This window comes from Trematomus bernacchii, unplaced genomic scaffold, assembly GCF_902827165.1.
Source record: "Trematomus bernacchii unplaced genomic scaffold, fTreBer1.1, whole genome shotgun sequence".
Taxonomy (NCBI): domain Eukaryota; kingdom Metazoa; phylum Chordata; class Actinopteri; order Perciformes; family Nototheniidae; genus Trematomus; species Trematomus bernacchii.
Window position 1 is genome coordinate 1680476 of NW_022987313.1, and position 18254 is coordinate 1698729.

An 18254-nucleotide genomic window follows, 5' to 3' on the forward strand; every position below is an offset into this window, starting at 1 on the left:
CTAGTTGATGGCAAGAAGTGTTGCTAAAAGCATGAAACACATTTGTATCCCTTGTGGCATTTATACATAAATAACGCATGAATGTTTTTGAAAGAATGTGAAGATTTAATGGAGATTGAGTAAGCTTTTGGAGAAACTTTGTAATTTAAATGTGTAGTTTGGGACTGTGTTGATGTTGTGTTGTCGTTTGTGTTGCAGGTTGCAGCCTTTTATCACCGGACAGCCCAACAAGAAGATCGCTCTGGAGCAGGTGAGCCGCCGTCCGTCTGCACCACATCTGCTTCATGTCTCCGACACTTGCTCACACTCTGCTTCGCCACAAATACACACACACGCACACACACACTCACCCAGTCTATCACTTGAACAGATAAGTTCCCCCTTTGCTATTTCCTCTCTGAAACACTTATTCACTCGCTGTGTTATCATCTTCTCTGCTTCACTCTCTCACTGTCTTCTTAAAATTCTTCCGAAAATAGGTACTATTTCTTATATAATCAGAAAATAGGCACACTTTTTTTACTAAATAATGTAAAATACACTTATTTACTTTATTTTTAGGCCAATGACGACCCATATTATCAAAGAAATGTGTCATTAGTCTTTGTTATAAATACCTTTTTGTTAGCCATACAAGGATGCTTATCTACTAATAATGGGTCAAGGGGTGTCAATTTTAGCAAGAACTTCATTCAAATTAAATAAATTAAAACTATTATTTACCTGGTTAAGCTATTTAACTATTTTCTGTTTATCTTCGTCCAAGTCACATTCATTGATACATGATAATACTAAGATTTTACATTATATGATGCTAGAATAAAATGCAATACAAATTCATGTAGTGTCTATAAAGTATTTTAGGCTTTATTGTCTCTACTAGCTTCTATTCTAAGTATGAGAAAATAGCCTTTTTTTGTGCTATTAAAATCTTCTTAATTTGTATTAAAAACTGCAGAAAACATGGAGGTCTATGGCACAAAGGAATAAGAGATCTATTCAACTTTGGATACACACTCTAGATAAAGATATTGTTGTTTTTAGTCTTGGTTGACAATAAAAAATCAGTCTTTAAACTACAGTATTTTAAAGGTCACCTATTGTGCAAAATCCACTTTTTCATGTCTTTTATACATCAACATGTGTCCCCTCTGTGTAAAAGATTCTGTAAGTTTCAGGAAAAAAGATTCTCTCACTTTTTCTCCTGATCCATTTATATAAAAAACCTGTCTGAAAATGAGCTGATCAGATTTTGGCCACTTTATGATGTCATAACAATGTTCTGGCTTGTGTAACCATTAGCCAATCACCAACCAAGGTAACCCCCCCCCCCCACCTTATCACCTGAATCTCCTCCTAGAGCACCAATGTGTTCTTTTTAACCAAATATCTCTCACAGGGGCGTGGGGAGGGGCTCCTTATTTTCATCTAAAGTAACAGACAGAGAATCAGCACTTTTGAAACAGGGCTGAAACAGAGGGGTTTATGGGATGCTGCAATGATCTGTTTGGTGTTTGGAGCCAAACACTTCAGAGACATGTTTTGTATATATCTGAGACCTATAATATATTGATGAAAAACAGTATAATAGGGGACTTTCAAAGGAGAATTGAACCCAGAGGCTTCCTGTCTCCTCATAATGAAGCAGTGCGTGTTACAGGCTGTAACTCCCCGTCAGCCGCCCATTAAATTCTAATTGCTGATTGCTTAGACCCCCCGCAGAGCAGACGGGGGATAAATCTCGCCCGGGCTGTGTGAGAGGTGAACCTCACTTCGTTTTGTTTGCCCTTCCATTATTACTCCTCGCCTTCTCTGCTCTTGTACCCACTCCAGGGCGTTCACTGCTCCTAAAAATCTCTGACAGGGTCTTAAAATAACTACAGCTCTAAACTTGGATGTAAAAATGTCTTTAACAGCACTTTTGGAGGACTTTTTTCTACCGCCCTGCAGTGATGGGCCCCGCCCTCAGCTGTTAAAATGAACACAGAGAAAATACAATATTCAAGATATTTATTTATTGTCATATGCACAGTAAACAGACAGTTACACCGTACAATGAACATCTTACTTTGCTAGTCCACCCTACGCAAGTAAAATACAGGAATATAAAAATAAATAAATACTTTTTGGCACACGGCAACAGCAGCATTAAAGGGCACATAAGTAGCAGCAGTTTAAAAGATATTTAAATAGTATATAAATAGTTGTATTGCACATGGTTCACAATATGTTCGCTATCTGCTTTACTTTTAAACGTCATATCTTTGAACAGCACGTCCTCATTCTGCTCGTTTATTGCTTCTACAGGCAAGTCCCTCCAACTTTGTCTCCTAATGTGATTTTAAATTGGGCCCGGATTCAATCACAGGTAGCTTTACATCATCTTCAAAGTCTAAAATTGTGGCTTTCTGGACTTTCTATACTCACTACTGTTCTTTTTTATTCCCCCATATCTCATTTTACACATTTCTCACTGTCCTTTCTTCCCAACCTGCTTCACACTCCTGCTGATCCGTCTCTTTTCTTATGATTTACTTCTCCCTTCACTGCCATGCTCCTCTTCATCACTCCCTAAAGAAGCAAAATGGCAGGAGTTTTTTCCGGAGGCCGATGTTTGGGAATTCAAAGTCCTGTTCAGTTTTAGCACAGGCAGCAATAGGTGACTGACAGTTGTACTTAAGTGCTCGGATTCACATAAAACTCTTTATAAAGATACCCTGTTCTTTGGGGATAAAGCCAACGTTACAAGCTACGATGCTGAGCTGGAGCTTATTATTACTTTGTAAATGCCTGATAAAACATCCAGCAAGTTAAAATCAGTTCACATTAGGGTTTTCCATAATAACAGCCACTGAAGCTCATGGGTAATGTAGTTATGGGGCCATTGGTTCTTTGTTAGCATGCCACTAAGGATGCTAGTACTATTTTTGACAGTATCCAAAGATTTTATAGAGCTTGAGATAAGATTTTGGATTAAGACTCGAGCAAATCTTTTCAGAAAGTTCACGTTTTTATAATTTAGAACTTGGATATCAATGGTGTTTTAGTTACAATATGTTTAATAGGAAATGTAGGATATCATGGATATTTCAGTGTTCAATTTGTTTCTCCTTTGCATGCCTTACACCAGGGGGGTCAAACTCAAATACACAGTGGGCCAAAATAAAAAAATCGGTACTAGTCAAAGGCCAGACTGGTTCAATGTTTGTTGCAGAACTTATTGAAATGAACTTATTGCACATATTAAACCTGGAACTAACAAAGCTTAAATTATTGCCTATAAAAACAACATTAAACATTAAATAATCAGTTGCATTAATTTCTTATGGCTCTATTTTTCCACAGGCCAATAACAGCTTCAAAAAAACAATTCCCCTCAAAGAAAAAATCAAACATGCCCTGTTGTCGCAAGAACAAAAGTGAATGGAAACATCCATTAAACTCAGGTTGCTGCTCGGTGATGCTAGTTCAAGCCAGATACTTGGCATCTCATCTTGGGTGCAAGTTCATCAATGTGTGGGGTCAGGCTCTGAGCTGAGGAAACTCAAGATTGAGTGAAGGTGTGCGTGCAATATACCGGCGGGCCAGATCTTATAGTAATTAGAAATTATCCTGCGGGCCGAAATTAAATCCACCACGGGCCGGATTTGGCCCCCGGGCCATGAGTTTGACACATGTGCCTTACACTGATATCGTCTTGGTTTACAAGTCAGGTCCCAGAGCAGTTATGCTGACTCCTTCTGTAATGTTTTCTTAACTCTAAATCACTTACTTAAAACAGAAATCCTGGAGTAGAAGTATAAAGATATAACATTGTTGAGCAACAGTATAAGATATAGTGTACAACATTGGTCTAAATAATTGTTTTCTCCCAAGTTAAACACTCACTTGACAGCGCGGCGCTGTACATATGTCGGTTACATTTCATCCTTATGTAAGTAACCCTGAACTAGTTACATAAGATTTAACAGGCTCTCAACAGAAAATGTACTTTCAACAAAGAAATCTGCCAGTCACGGTACAAAGGTTGTTCCATATGAACTAATGATCAACCTCAACAGTGAAGCATGCTTTGGACAGGTTATTACATTATCCAGAATACTCAAGTTTGTCTTTATGGAAGAAATTAGGGATCACAAAATAAAAACGTGAAAGTGGGGCACATTTCTTTTACTACCAATTCTGTTCATCTCCTTCTCCCACGTTGCTCCATCTACTTCCTGCTGTTTCTCTCTCTATTTTCCCTTCCTTCCTCATCAGTTTACTTTATGCTTTATTCCCTTGTGTCTCTTCCCGTTAATGCTTCACTCTGCTGCTGTCCTCTCTTTCTCGTCATTCTCAATCAATCAAACGGACACATTTTATTGAGATAGCCCAATATCACAAATTGCAATTTGTCTCAGGGGATGTACAGACTGTACAGCATCCAACATCACTTTGTCCTTGGCAGACCAGGGAAAACTCCCCAAAAGTAACCCTACAATCAACAGGGGAAAACATTTTAGAAACCTTAGAAGGAGCAGGAATGAGACCTAAAGTCAGGAAATAAGTTAGCATTTATTTCGAGTTAATGGTTTAGCTCAATATGTATTAGGTTAGATGACTTATATAATGTCCGGCAGTGGCTCAGTCAGTAGGGGCTTGGACTGGGAGCTGTAGGGTCGCCGGTTCAAGTCCCCGACCAGACTTAACAAATATGGAGTGTGGACTGCTACTTGGAGAGGTCCCAATTCACCTCCTGCCCTGCCGTGGTGCCGTTGAGCAAGGCACCGGACGAAGCTTCTTTGTGTCTTATAAAGTGTCTAAATGAGAATACTGAATGTCATTGCGCCAAAAGTTAGCAGCCTTTAGCTTAGCGGTGGTGACGTGAAGTCATGTTGCCTTGATGCAGTTCCTTTATAGCGTAACGTTAGCTTTTTGCTTCTGGAGATTGCATTGACGCTACAAAAATCATAAAAGTGGAGTTAATATGTGGAGACTATGCTGCTGACGAAAATGTAAAACAATCATAAAAGTGTGTTTGCCACATATCTTTTTTCAAATATATTCCACAATATTAGGACAATCCGATTGGCTTTTGTTCAAAGAAAAGATTGCAATGCTAACTTACTGGTCGACCTTCAAGAAATACGTCATCGCTGCACCTCTCTATACAATCCTGCTTTATACATTTCCTCCTCTTCTCCACATTCCTCCCTATCTCCCCCCTCCTCCTCTCTCACCCTTTGTCCGGCCCTCCATCATGTGCTGCTGGCAGCTCTGAATGGAGGGGCTCAGGGTGGGGTGGGAGACTCAGGCTCTGTCAACCAGGAAGAAAACATTACCACGAGGGGCCGGGTCAAAAAGGCTTGTTACTTAGCAACCCCCTCAACCCCCTCCCCCTGGGAACTGCAAGCAAACGGCCGTCGCTATTGGCTGAGGCTGCTCCTCGCTCGCGGCTCCTCTTATGTAACGCTGCAGCGACGGTGCACAGATTTTAAAAGGAGATTGCCAAACTTTTTCAAAAAAGCGGATTCCCCTCAGCCTCTCCAGTGACCCAGCAATTAGTCTGTACATTTTACAAACAAGCAATGGGAGGAAACAATCACTTTACAAGACGGAGAAAGAGGAACAAGTAGATTTCTGCCAATTGAAAGTGGCCCAGCTGTTCTGCGCTGCCCTCTCTCTTCTCCTTCTCCTTCTCCACTCTGGCACCACATCAAGACTAAAAACTAAGCACAGTGTGAGACGTAGGGACTAAGAAATACGAGCAGTCAGAAGATAAGACAGTTTGCGAAACTCGGTATGATATCAGTATTGTGATATGAGATCAGAAAGCGCGTTTCATTTTTGATATCGTAATATCACATTATCTGCATGGAACAGGAAATAGATGTCATCTAATTAACATGCTGGACTGTTCTTATCTTTACCCACTTAGCCATTATCTCCACATCACTGATGATCATTTATCAGCATGAATCATTTTGAAAGGCCCCATCGTCAAACCCTACAGTATTGATATTGAGGTATTGGATCAGAAATAACGAGAATGAGGAACAAGTTGATTTCTGCCAATTGAAAGTGACCCCAGCTGTTCTGTCCTGCCCTCTCCCTTTTTTTTCTTCTTCTACTCCCTCGGTCTGCATTTAGACAAAAAAACTCAGCACAGTGTGAGACGTGGGGATTTTCAGAGAGGCTTAAAAAAATGTGAAAGGGTTGATGAGGTCACGGGAGAGGGGCTTTGAACTGCAGACAGTCGCTCTGGCGTTGCAGCTGTAGTCTGCTTATGCAAGCAATAGTCTTGGCAATTGACGGCTGAGTCTATTTGAAGTCGGGTTCTCAGAAAAGCTGTCAAGCCGGGGCCGGCGGTAAAACCACACGATGTGCAGCGTCTTCAGCTCGTCCTGCAGGAACGCACTGACCCCCTCGTTCACCCTTAAAACCGAAGACGCCGAGGGCCAAAGAGATGTGATTGTTCAGCGCTTTCTCTCTTGAAACGGACGACATGTGAATACATTAAGTGAGAGTTACTTGGTTCACAACAGGGTGAGAAATTAACGAGCAGAATTTGAGATGTTGAAGTATCAGAGGTCTGGCTTTTACACAGGATGACGAGGAGTCGAGATTAATTTAATGAATATCTTCTTTTAACAACAGGGCAAGAGTGTTTTTCATAATACAATAAAGGCATTAAGACAAGATATACAAGGATCCACAAATGATGCACATAAGCTTACATAGAATAGGATTGCTGATGTTCTATAGCGGGTCACATCTTGCTTTTGTTGATTGCAGGTTGAGGCAGTAAGTGATTTTTTTATTGCCACTCTGCTGCATCATAGACATAGTTTTAATAATGATTGTTCCATCTTGAACGGCACAATTATTTATACATCAGGGTGTCCGCGGGGTCTTAAAATGAAGGCTATTAAAAAGTATTAAACGGCATTTTCCAAGGTATTACATTTCCTAGCTTGTTTTCAATAAGTATATGAATTGTCCAAAGAGGTTGTATTCTACAGTCTGCCTGAATGTAATCATTGCGTAGGTGTGTAGTGTGATTCTGTGTAGTTTATTTATGGCATCCCGTTGGATTTGACGTCATCTGAACAGGACATCGCACGCTCACTGCTTGATAGCGCGCGAAGGTCCGTTTACGCCGGTTGTTAAACAACATCGTTATGGGGAAATGCAAGTTTGCGTCCAAATGGTTGGAAGATAAGGAGGAAGGACAATCAATACTGTATATAGTCAATGTGAGGTAAAGTGTGTCGCCAATGTAACCGGTTGAAACTCTAAGTGGCGATGAGGTCTTAAAATGTATGGAAAGGGTCTTTAAAAAGGTCTTAAAAGGTATTACATTTGACTTCAGGATTCCTGCATATACCCTGATATAGCATCTTCTTACATTAATGCAATTCAAAGTGCTTTACATAAAAAACAGGACAAAGACGGGATGTAAAAGAAACAAATGACATACATGAGCTAAAATAGAATTCAACCGTAGATTAAAATGTTGATAATAAATGAGTATGAATGACTAGTCCCATATCCAACTTAAAGACCCCTCAAGCTTTTAACCACCTTAACATTTTCACATTGTGTTTTGATATGCTACAAGACATATTAATTAAATAAGTAGTCAAAGCTATATCACACTGTTTAAGCAGTGTGACAAAGACCATCTAAGAAACAAATTCCATCATATTGCTGAAAGGGGCTTCCCATATCGTTTGCGTCAAGCTACAGCCAAACAAGGCGTATCAGAGGAGAAGAAAATAACATAATATCCCAGCCAAACTTCCAGAGAAAACTATGGTTTTCCGTAGCTATTTTCCAGAGCACTGTCTTGGAAATTATACCCAAGAACTGTGGTTTTGCCACAGAAACGATGAATCTACGGAAGAGGATTAGGGCCACAGGATTTATTTTTTTGTTCTGAGAAAAAAGTCAGAATTCTGGCTCTTTTTTTTTTAAAGTCAGAATTCTGAGATTAAACTCAGAACAAAAAAAAAACATTTTTATTTTTCAAATCCTCAAAAACAAAAATCATGTGGGCCTAATCCTCTTCCGTATGAATCCAAGACAAATGTATCAGACATTTTTTTCAATATTAATTAAAAAAATATGGGTCTTAATTGTTTTAATCATGCCAGGGGCGGTGCTTATGTACTGCTATTGTAGCGTGCTCCCATCATCCCTTGTTGGTTTTGTATTAAGGAAGTAAATGCTTTATTATTACTACTCTGCTCTGCATAGTAGAAATAATTATAATGCTGATTAATCCAATGTGGCCAATGATGATGCTAATTATGCCCAGAACCTCTCAACTGCTGGACAAATGTGCTGCTTCTGATTTATATTCGGAAAATTCCTCATTATGTTCAACAGGGATGTGATTAACAAAGCTTAACTTACCGTTTTCTGTTATTCATACTTCCTGTTTGTCATGCCATGCTTTAATGCAGCCTGCGGTTTGCTCTCAGATAAGGTTTCTCTGCCAGTTGTTGCATGCATGAGTGACTACAGGCGATCCGATGTCAACATCCTCACACCGTAAAACCCTGGGTTTCCTCATGTTTCCTGTTGTTGGTTGGGGTTTTTCTTCTCACTCCTAACGAGCAGTTTCCTCATTAAAGCACCGAGACCCTTAGTCTATAACACTTCAGTTTAACTCATTGCTTTACAGGCAACTCAATGTTTGAAGTGTTACATTATCTCTGTGTAAATGGAATAATGTCTAACAGCAACACAAAAACATCTTTATCTCCTCTCACAGACCGTTCCTCCTGACCCATTTAACAGCTCTCACCTCCTAATTAGTCTGGAGCAGCGTGTTTATGCTGTTATGATTTCTTTTTTAATTATTTTTCTTAATGTTCTTGCATTGTTGCCTGTGTTTACTTGTAGTTAATGAGGCGTCCAGCTCCTCAGATGAGGAAACTGGTGAGGTTAAAGTCAGCAGGGATCTACTTTGGGTAAAGGAAAGGAAATCACTAGGATATTTTATGGTTGTGTTGTGGGAGAAAAAAACTCCCTCTGGAGGGAACACAGGGATTTTAGCCTTTGCAGACCATTTACATGCACACATATAATATAGATAACACACAACAGGGAAGAGAAAACCCCAAGAAGCATAATAGAGCCTCTTTAAAATCAAAATCAAAAAGCATAAGAATAGTAGAAAAATGGAAAGGGACAAGGGAGAGTTTGAGCCAAAACGAAAATCAATGTGCAGAGGAACAAAGGAAGGAGAGAAGGACAAAGAGAGGAGAGATGTGGTTAGAATAAGAGAGCAGACCTGACATAAAGGAAAGGAAGGAGGCATATTGGAAGGAGAGATGGCAGAGAGGAAGATCCCCAGCAGGGATTTCAACAGGCTGTTCCTGAGGAGAACAGAAATATCTGTGCATCACGCTGTGGACCCTCCACCTGCTGCTCCTCCAGCTTTATAATTAGCCCCGGTTGGAGGGAAAGCGATAACATGCAGGTTTCCTTTTAGGCCACAGGAAAAACTGAAGATGATGGGTGTCCTCTGCAAAAATGTAGATTTGTTTCATTTCAAAGTCGAATAAAAGTCTGGTTTTTCGATATATTTGATTAGTTTCTCTAGCTTAAGGCAGGTATAAATGAAATCCTCCGTCCTCCCTGGTTTCGCGGTGTGTCAGCCTTCTGCTATCTGAACAGTTTATCACTAAGCAACATAAACACAGCTCAGATTGAAGTGGTTCTTCAGGTGAGTCGTTCCGAGGGGAAATCTTCTTCGCTGAAGCAGTTCTCAAAACAGATTGTACTGAATCAGACGGCATAAAGAACAATGAGTGGGAATAGATATTATTGCTATAAAGGAAGGTCACAGAGAAACTGGGGCCATATTTTGCAAAAAAGTGTGTTATATTGCTAAAACAGCTGCAACGTGAGGACAAATGCAATCAATGCCTCCCTTAAAATAATGTTTTTGCATTAATTTGGTTTAAATTCTGTACTTTTTAGGTGGAAAATGTGCTAGAAATATGAAATGGAACATCCAGACTCTCAGTTTAACTCTGACATTTGTGTTATCGTTTCCACGGCTGGAAAATGTCCCCTCTCTCTCCTCTCCTGACTTTTTATCATACCAGCTGTTTATTTTCTCTGCTAGCATTTCATCCTGTTCCAAAAATGGCCACATTTGTGCCTCCCAGCATGCAACTGGAAACGCTCCTCCTGATCATACACTCTTTGAATCACCTGCATTTTTTCCCCAAAGGGGGCAAAGTCGTAATATTCATGCATGAACATTTGACAGCTCCACTAACACAATGTGAACGGGGTGAAATGCAAAAAAGGGCACTCTAATTACATTTCCGCCCCCACGCTCACACTCAACCCCTTCATTTTTAATTTCCTATCTTCTTTATGACCTCTGAAGGCTACTTTCCCCCTGAGGCTGCTTCATTCTGACCCTTTTGTAGCATATCATTACTGTTGACTATGCACATTTTTAAAGAAGATAATAATGAAATGTAAGATTGGAAAGGTTGTGGTCACGCTCTGATGCTGTTGTTAGTCACATGTGGAGGATGCTGCAGGAGATGAAATGTTTCCTCACTCTGCTGCGTGCCCTCCACCTGCCCTGCAGCTCTCACCCTCACCACTACACCGCTGTTTATTATTTTTCATCATTTTAAAGGAAGTGGGGCATACAGTATGAGATCAGATCCAGCCTAGATTTCCCCGGAGGAAAGTCGTGTATCACGCAGAGGAAAATATTAAAAATACTCAACGCCCGCCCGCTCACAAAAAACAATATTTCCTGTTTGTGCAGATCGGCAGCTCCAACCCCCTGCCGGTGCCCGTGGGAAACCCCGCCGGCGGAAGAGCAGTGTTGGTGGAGAGCGGGCCGGTGGTGTACGATGATGCTGTCGCCGCTGCTGCTGCTGCTGAGGAGGAGGAGGAGGATGAAGAGGAGGCGTGTGTCAGCGCCTTCGATCTGCTGGGCAGCAACGGTCAGTTTACACACACACACACAGAAAAATACACACACACACACACACACACACACACACACACACACACACACACACACACACACACACACACAGAAAAACACACACACAAACATGCCCAAATCTCAGTTAGTCTATCACTTGCACGGAAAACTTGCCCCCTTTCTTTTTCCTCCTTCTAAATACACTTGCTTATCTTCTCCTCCTTACTCTCTTGAAACATTCTTTTAAGAAATTGACATTGTTACAGCAAAAGTGAAGATGGAGACCCAAAATAAAACACGATTAGATAAAGAGCAGGCACAAAATATACACTATTACAAAGGAATTCCAATTTACAAGTTACATTCTTATAGATAATTGCAGATGGTTTGCAATCATTACGTATTAATGATCTATTCATGGGCTTTTGATTCATTTCTACTTCTGTCAATTCACAAATCTATTTAATGTTTAGTTTCTTTGCCTTGAAACTAGACCGAATAAGGTTCCCAACATTACTAAGGAGTAATATGAATTTTGACTTTAGAGTCTTTTATTCAAATAAATTCTTCACCTACTGAGATTGTTTCATTATTTTCACATTTGAATCTCGTTGACACGCGCAGTGGCAGACTGCTCTGTCACCTCTCAGTCCGACTCAGTGTCTGGACTGTGAAATAGTTTGAATGACTTTTGTTTAATGAATCTTCCTCTGAGGGTCACGGCTCTGTTTGGCTCAGGCTCCTGGCAGGTTTTAATGAGACCTCGGTAAGATAGAATTTCTTCTACTTTACGTTTCTGGCTGTTAAAATGTAAGGTCCCTGACTCCGCCGCAATAAAAAAGTCCTGAGCTGCTTAATTGATTCCCGTAGGGAAGCTCTTTGTTTGTACTCCTGCCCACCTCCACGGGGGGGTCAGAGGTCAGGGTCGGGCTCAGAGCTGCACCTCTGGAGCCAGCAGAGACTGAGGACAGTTAAACCACATGATGGATTACTCCTCCTGCAGAGACCCAGGCTACACCTCTCACAGTGTGCTAGTAGAAGTCACACAACACGTGCAGAACGTCTTTGTGGACTTTACTTAAAGTGGTCCTATTATGCATTATTCTCCCACAAACCCCCTGCATGAATCCCCTCCTTTGGACTCCTTTGTTTACTTCTGGAACATGGTGATATCACTATATTACACTCGCGCTTATATTAGCCGCTTTCACACCAGTACTTTGCCGTACTTAGTGCCGGCACTTAGTGCCCAGCACTTAGTACTCCCATGATCGCGTTCACACCGGAATAAGTCCCTGAGGGAAGATTACGCAAATGAAGCCGCTGACGTCACTTCTTCTTCTTCTGCTTTGGGTTTACTGGCAGGCCGCAAACAACTTCACGGCGTATACTGCCACCCAAAGTCCCCGGAGTTGGGGACTGGCTTCAGTAGAAGCTGCTGGGACTCCCAGCAGCTTCTACTGAAGCCTTCCGAGTAAATCGCCAGAACGCCGACACCTCCTAATCTCCACCGCTCCCATGTTTTTTTTTGTGTTGCCATAAGTTAGTCTCTCTCCGTTGGTGCGCGGGGCTAATGCTAATGCTAATAATGCTAATGCCAGCAAATACAATGGCGGCTTCACAAAACTTTTCAGAGTTTTACGGGGCGTGGTTTGCAATTCGCCCAGCCAATCGAAATTGGTACTTTTTTCTCCCCAGGAAAGTACCACCTCTCTAGCAGGCACTGAAAATGGGGGTAAAAGTTCTCGGAACTAAGTACACTTTTTGGTGTGAACGCAAAATCCCAGGCACTAACGTAACTAAAGGAACTAAACGGGGAAAGTACGGGGAAAAGTACTCCGGTGTGAACGCGCCTAATGGATAGTGCTCCAACACATTGTACTTGATAGGCTAAGGGGCGGGACATCTCTAAGCGGTTGACCAATCACAACAGAGAGAGCCAGCTGAGCAATCAGAGCAGACTGGGCTCTGGTTTCAGACAGAGTAAGCCCGTTTTGAACATTAAAGCATGTAAACATGCCACAGTAGAGGCACAAAATACCAATTAGAAAAAATAAGTACAGTCAAATATAACAAAATACTAAAAAATAAAATAAATTATTGGGATATAAAGTTGAGAGCTGTGAAGATATTAAAAGAGGTAGCTTGGGACACAAATGTGCAAAAGACAGAGGTGGGACCAAGTCATTGTTTTGCAAGTCCGAGTCAAGTCTTAAGTCTTTGCGCTCAAGTCCGAGTCAAGTCTTAAGTCTTTGCGCTCAAGTCCGAGTCAAGTCTCAAGTCTTTGCGCTCAAGTCCAAGTCAAGTCTCAAGTCAGGATGGGCAAGTTCAAGTCAAGTCCAAGTCCTAAACTTTGACAAAACGAGTCTTAACCTGTTTCACACCTTCCCCCCGGTACCGGGCGGATAAACGCGTCATTTGCAGGAAACAACGTCTAAGGAATCTTAATATTGAATAAAACTATGAATGTGTTATATCCATGTAACGGGAAGAAACTCAGCTAACTGATCTTTTTAATTTTTTTTTCAAAAAAAACCCACAATGCTAGCACTCAGCCTCTGAATTAGCCTCGATCGAAAAAACGGGACCGACAAAGGCACTTAAACTCACTCATAACTCCCTTATTACTTATCCTAGATGCACAACCAAACACTCTTTTTTGGTGTCCTGGAGACACTGAATCTAACGGTGCCCACCTCAACACTCAGTGATAAACATTCGCGACGCTATCAACGAAAGCGTACATCATCACATGTGGAGCTAAGAAGCTAAACATGTAAATATGGCTTACCTTGGTCAAAAGTGGTCTTCAATGGCATTAAAACGATAAAAAAACGATGCTGCAGTTAATCCATAGGTTCATCCTATGTGTCTGTGCCTTCTTTGAAATTATTTCTGATAATCCATAAGCAATACAACTGCGTTTTAGTTTCCAAACTCCAGAAGGAGACATTCCTCCAGTTTAGTTTCGCTTTCCACACGCGAAGCGGCCACATTTTTTCTTTACAACCTGTCTGGGTGGGAGCCTCCTCCTTCGATTCTATTGGCTCTAACGGTCACAAGGGTATGTCAACCAACCAGATCGAGCAAGGGGGGCCAGAGATAGGTCAAATCCACCCAAATGACCCCAGATGGCCCAGTTTTTGGCTAAATCTCTCTAAAAAGGTCAAATTTCACTTGTTTTGCATCAATCTTGATACAGGGTACTTATTATATGTTGTACTTTGGATTCCTAAAGCTTTTAGTCTACTAACCCATCATCCAAGGGTAGTTTTCACTATCTGTAAAAAATCATTTTTGGACGGACACTATAATTTACAGTTTTTTACTATGTAAAATCTGAATTTTCTTTAAAATAAAAAACATTTATATTGATTCTGACACTTCTACATCCAACTCACAGGTTTATCATTACTTTGAGAAAAAAGATTATTAATTTAACCCTTTTAGAAGGGAAGATATGGTCATTTGTTCTGGGAATGTCATTTTCGAGCCTGAGACCTGAAAAACAGGCTCAGAGTGGAACAGGTTAAACAAGTCCTTAGGTGCTTTTCAACAAATGTAATGACATCGATCAACAGAATAATACTTAATAATCAAACTGCTCTTTATTAGTCACATTAATAATTTAATAATCAATTTTCTCTCTGCACACCTGAATCTAGATCCCTCTGCAGGTGGTACTTTAAGTATATTTTGATGATAATACTTTTGTACTTTTACTTGTAACATTTTGAATGCAGGACTTTTTATTGTAACCGAGTATTCCTACACTCTGGTACTGTTACTCAAGAACAAGATCTGAACTTCTCCTACCTCTGACAATAAATCCTGAGTGGTTACCAAAATAAAAACCCTGCTCTGAAGGTTATTTTCATTTGACAAATCCTGCACTCAGCTTTGCTTTCTCCAATATCATTGAAATGCAGCCAGATGCTGCTTCTTTTTTCGGTTTTTCGCAAATTTCTTGACTTTTTCCTGCACGTTTGCATTTAAATCCGTCTCCCCGTCGCTCTGTGTAGCTGGCCTGTACCACTACACCTGCTGTCTTTGGAGCGTCTGCCCCCCACCCTTCTTTCACATAATGGTATGATCCTAGTGTGTCCTCGCATATGATTGGCCGCATGGTGGCTCAGCAAAATAAAGTCCCGCCCCTGCCTGCATGGATTCACAGCAAGAGTTGCAGCGGCTGAAGATTCTGCTCTCCCCGACGGGAGTCTGCTCTTCTAGCGGCATCTCGCGATTGGCGTGTTTGAGACCCCTGAATTAAATTATCAAGTCACCTCAAGTCAGAAGGCTCAAGTCAGAAGGCTCAAGTCCCGAGTCATTGGTGTTCAAGTCCAAGTCGAGTCGCAAGTGTTTTGTGATTTTGTCAAGTCGAGTCCAAAGTCATCAAATTAGTGACTCGAGTCTGACTCGAGTCCAAGTCATGTGACTCGAGTCCACACCTCTGGCAAAAGATACAGTTATGTTCGTGCTTCACATTTTTAAAATGATTTCTTCAGATAATGAACATTAAAGTAATGCATAATGTTAATGAAGGGGGTGGGGAGAGTCAGTGTCATCATATATAATAGTTAACCATGTTTTCTCTCTCACTTTACAGAATACGGCAGTGATGGAGATTACGATGATTGATGCTGGCGGAGGTCTTCCCTGGGTTTTACTCCACTAAACGTACAGACAATTTAGGTGTATCAAATGTTTACTACAGGGACACAAAGTGGCTACATCTACAGAGAGGAGCTGTGTGGCCGGGAGGAATGAGAATCAGGAGTAAATGGTACGTGTGCACCTGAAATCAAAAGCTGGGGGAAATCCCACTGCACAGTGCATGGATGCTGACTAAGATGGTAAAGTGGAAATTGAGGCATACAAGTTTATTCATTATTCTGGGTCGCAGGCTGCCTGTTATGGTAGTTCTGCTAAATCAAATGGTGGAAATATTCCACGTTTGTTGAGTCACAGGTCTGAAGACATTCAGGGTAAAACTTGGATACTGGATTCCATGAAATTGTTGTTTCAACAGCATTTAAATGGCTATAATTAAATGTAGTGAAGACATACTTGACACTGAATTATAGTCATTTAAACAATAGTTATGTATTGAAGACGACATCACTATAAACTGAATTAAGCCTGGTATTAAACTCGATGTCTTTTGTCCTGCTAAATATCAGAACAGTGTGTATGACGCACTCATTCAGGATGATTTCTGTATCTGAACAACGGTGTGTCCTCGGGTTTAAAACGTTTCCACTTTGGTTGGTTGAGGTAACATGTAGCAAAAACAAAATGTGGAAATGATAAAAACATGTTATCCTCAAACTCGCACTTTGCATTCATAACACTTGAATACTTCCTTATTAACTTATTCCGTCTCAACGCTAATAACCTATATTGTCTCTCAGCAATGACTTAAAAACATTTGATCAGGTAGCATGAGATCAATATTAATGCCTTAGCTAGTATTACAAAGATGTTGCCTTGAAACAATTTAAGCAATCCCAGGTTATGTGCCAATCTTTGCTGAGTGTTATCAAATCCCAAAATAATGATATTTAAATTTCAGATCAAGTTAGTTTTAGGAATTTCATGGTTTGGTTATTTTTAAGTTGGAAGTAATTTCCTTTTGGGCTTTCCTTAATTGTTTTTTGAATATATTGAATTCTCTATGATAAATTACGAGATTGTGTCAATTAATTTATGTTAAATATTGTTCACAATTTCCTGCCATAGAAGCGTTTAGAGCCAGGATGTTAATGCTTTCTCTGCTATATTCTATTTTCCAAATAAGTGAAGGATCCCAATAAGAGAATAGATCTATTTTTATTTTAGATTTGATGATTTTTGTGTTGGAAAATGATAGTTGATAGGTGATATAGACTGTGGCCTTTTCACTGTGTCCACACAACAGTATTTAATGAGGTGTCTCCGTTACCTCGACTGCCTCTGTGTTGCTGCTACAAATCCTTGCGTTACATCTGCTGCTACAGTAAAGAATTCACTACATTGAGATAAATGGTTTGTTGTTCATTTTTTGTCAAGAAAACATTTGTAATCTTCTTTATATGACATGATGTATGAGTGGCAATTGACATGTCCAATTCTAACGTTTCCTTTGCTGTTTTCATGACGGTGAAGTGGTAGCCTAGCTAGGTAGCGCTCTTCGCCTCACTCTCTAACGCTAAAATGTTCCGTTTTCCAAAAATACCCCGTCTATAAACATGTCTTCAATTAAAAAACATAAATCCTCACTTTCAAAAGCTGTTGAGGCTTTTTAAAAATGTCCTGACTTTTTCTCTTTGATTTATAGAGGTGCGAACTATTCAAAATGGCCTCAGTCATACCCCATCGCTAGGAGACCAGTTTGCTAGCCAGCTAATTAGCCTCTATATGAATTATTTAACAACTACTATCACATTGTAGGAAATGACATTGTCCTGAAACTAGTCCCCTAACACTCTGAACATTCAAATATAACAAAATAGGAATACAGACACAAGGTTTATTGAAGTTAAAGTGTGATATTGTTGTTAAACACTAAAAGAGACTGAATACAAGTGTCTAAAGAATGAGAGAATCTTAGAGCTTTTATACTTTCTTTCAGAATATAAACATTCTCTCTTTGAATCTTATGTCACAAGCTTACATCCTTCACTTAGTTTTCCACATTTTTAAACTGTAACGTTCTTTGGCCGGAAACACTGTGCTACTGTAGCAGAAAGAGATAATCATAATACCAAGGTTAACCTCTAGAAAAACCAAATGATAAAATCCTAGTTAACACTTACAAGTATTGATTATATCATCAGCAACAATTACTTCCACAGAAGTGTCGAGCCAACTATTGAGTCATCCAAGGAGCAAACTGTGGGACAAATAATTGAACATTTCCACAACATGACATACAATGTAGGAACTGTTTGAGGTTAACCTTTGTCAACCCAATATTTTAATATTTAAACAATGTATCATCCTTGCATTGTTTTGATTTTGGAAACAGACCTTTAGGTGTGAACCCGTCTAATAAGACTTTAATACAGAGGGAAACGTATGTCAAGGCATCTAGTTTAACAATTTTGTTTCTCTTTTTTGTTGATTTGATCACGTAAATACTATATTTTGCTCACTCTTTGCGTTCATCTCAGTCCTTTTGTCCTGTTGGGGTGTGGTGTTTTCCAAAATCCCTTTTTTGTCTTATTCACACTGTTTGAAATCGTTTTTTGTCTTATTTTCTTCATGTCAGTGTAGAATGAACTTGGCATGAACTGTATTTATGATAGACAACAGCATCAGG

The 18254-nt window shown here is 40.2% G+C and overlaps 1 protein-coding gene across 1 annotated transcript in view; it reads left to right on the top strand.

Annotated features, from left to right (window-relative positions):
* The window catches only part of LOC117476312 (transcription factor IIIB 90 kDa subunit-like), a 109621-nt gene extending 92410 nt beyond the window's left edge, over positions 1-17211 (top strand). The window contains exons 17-19 of the mRNA XM_034122733.1: positions 199-250; positions 10790-10970; positions 15561-17211. Of these exons, the coding sequence (XP_033978624.1) occupies positions 199-250; positions 10790-10970; positions 15561-15592 (265 nt within the window). The 3' untranslated portion in view covers positions 15593-17211. The remainder of the gene's footprint in view (positions 1-198; positions 251-10789; positions 10971-15560) is intronic.
* Positions 17212-18254: the final 1043 nt, after the last annotated feature.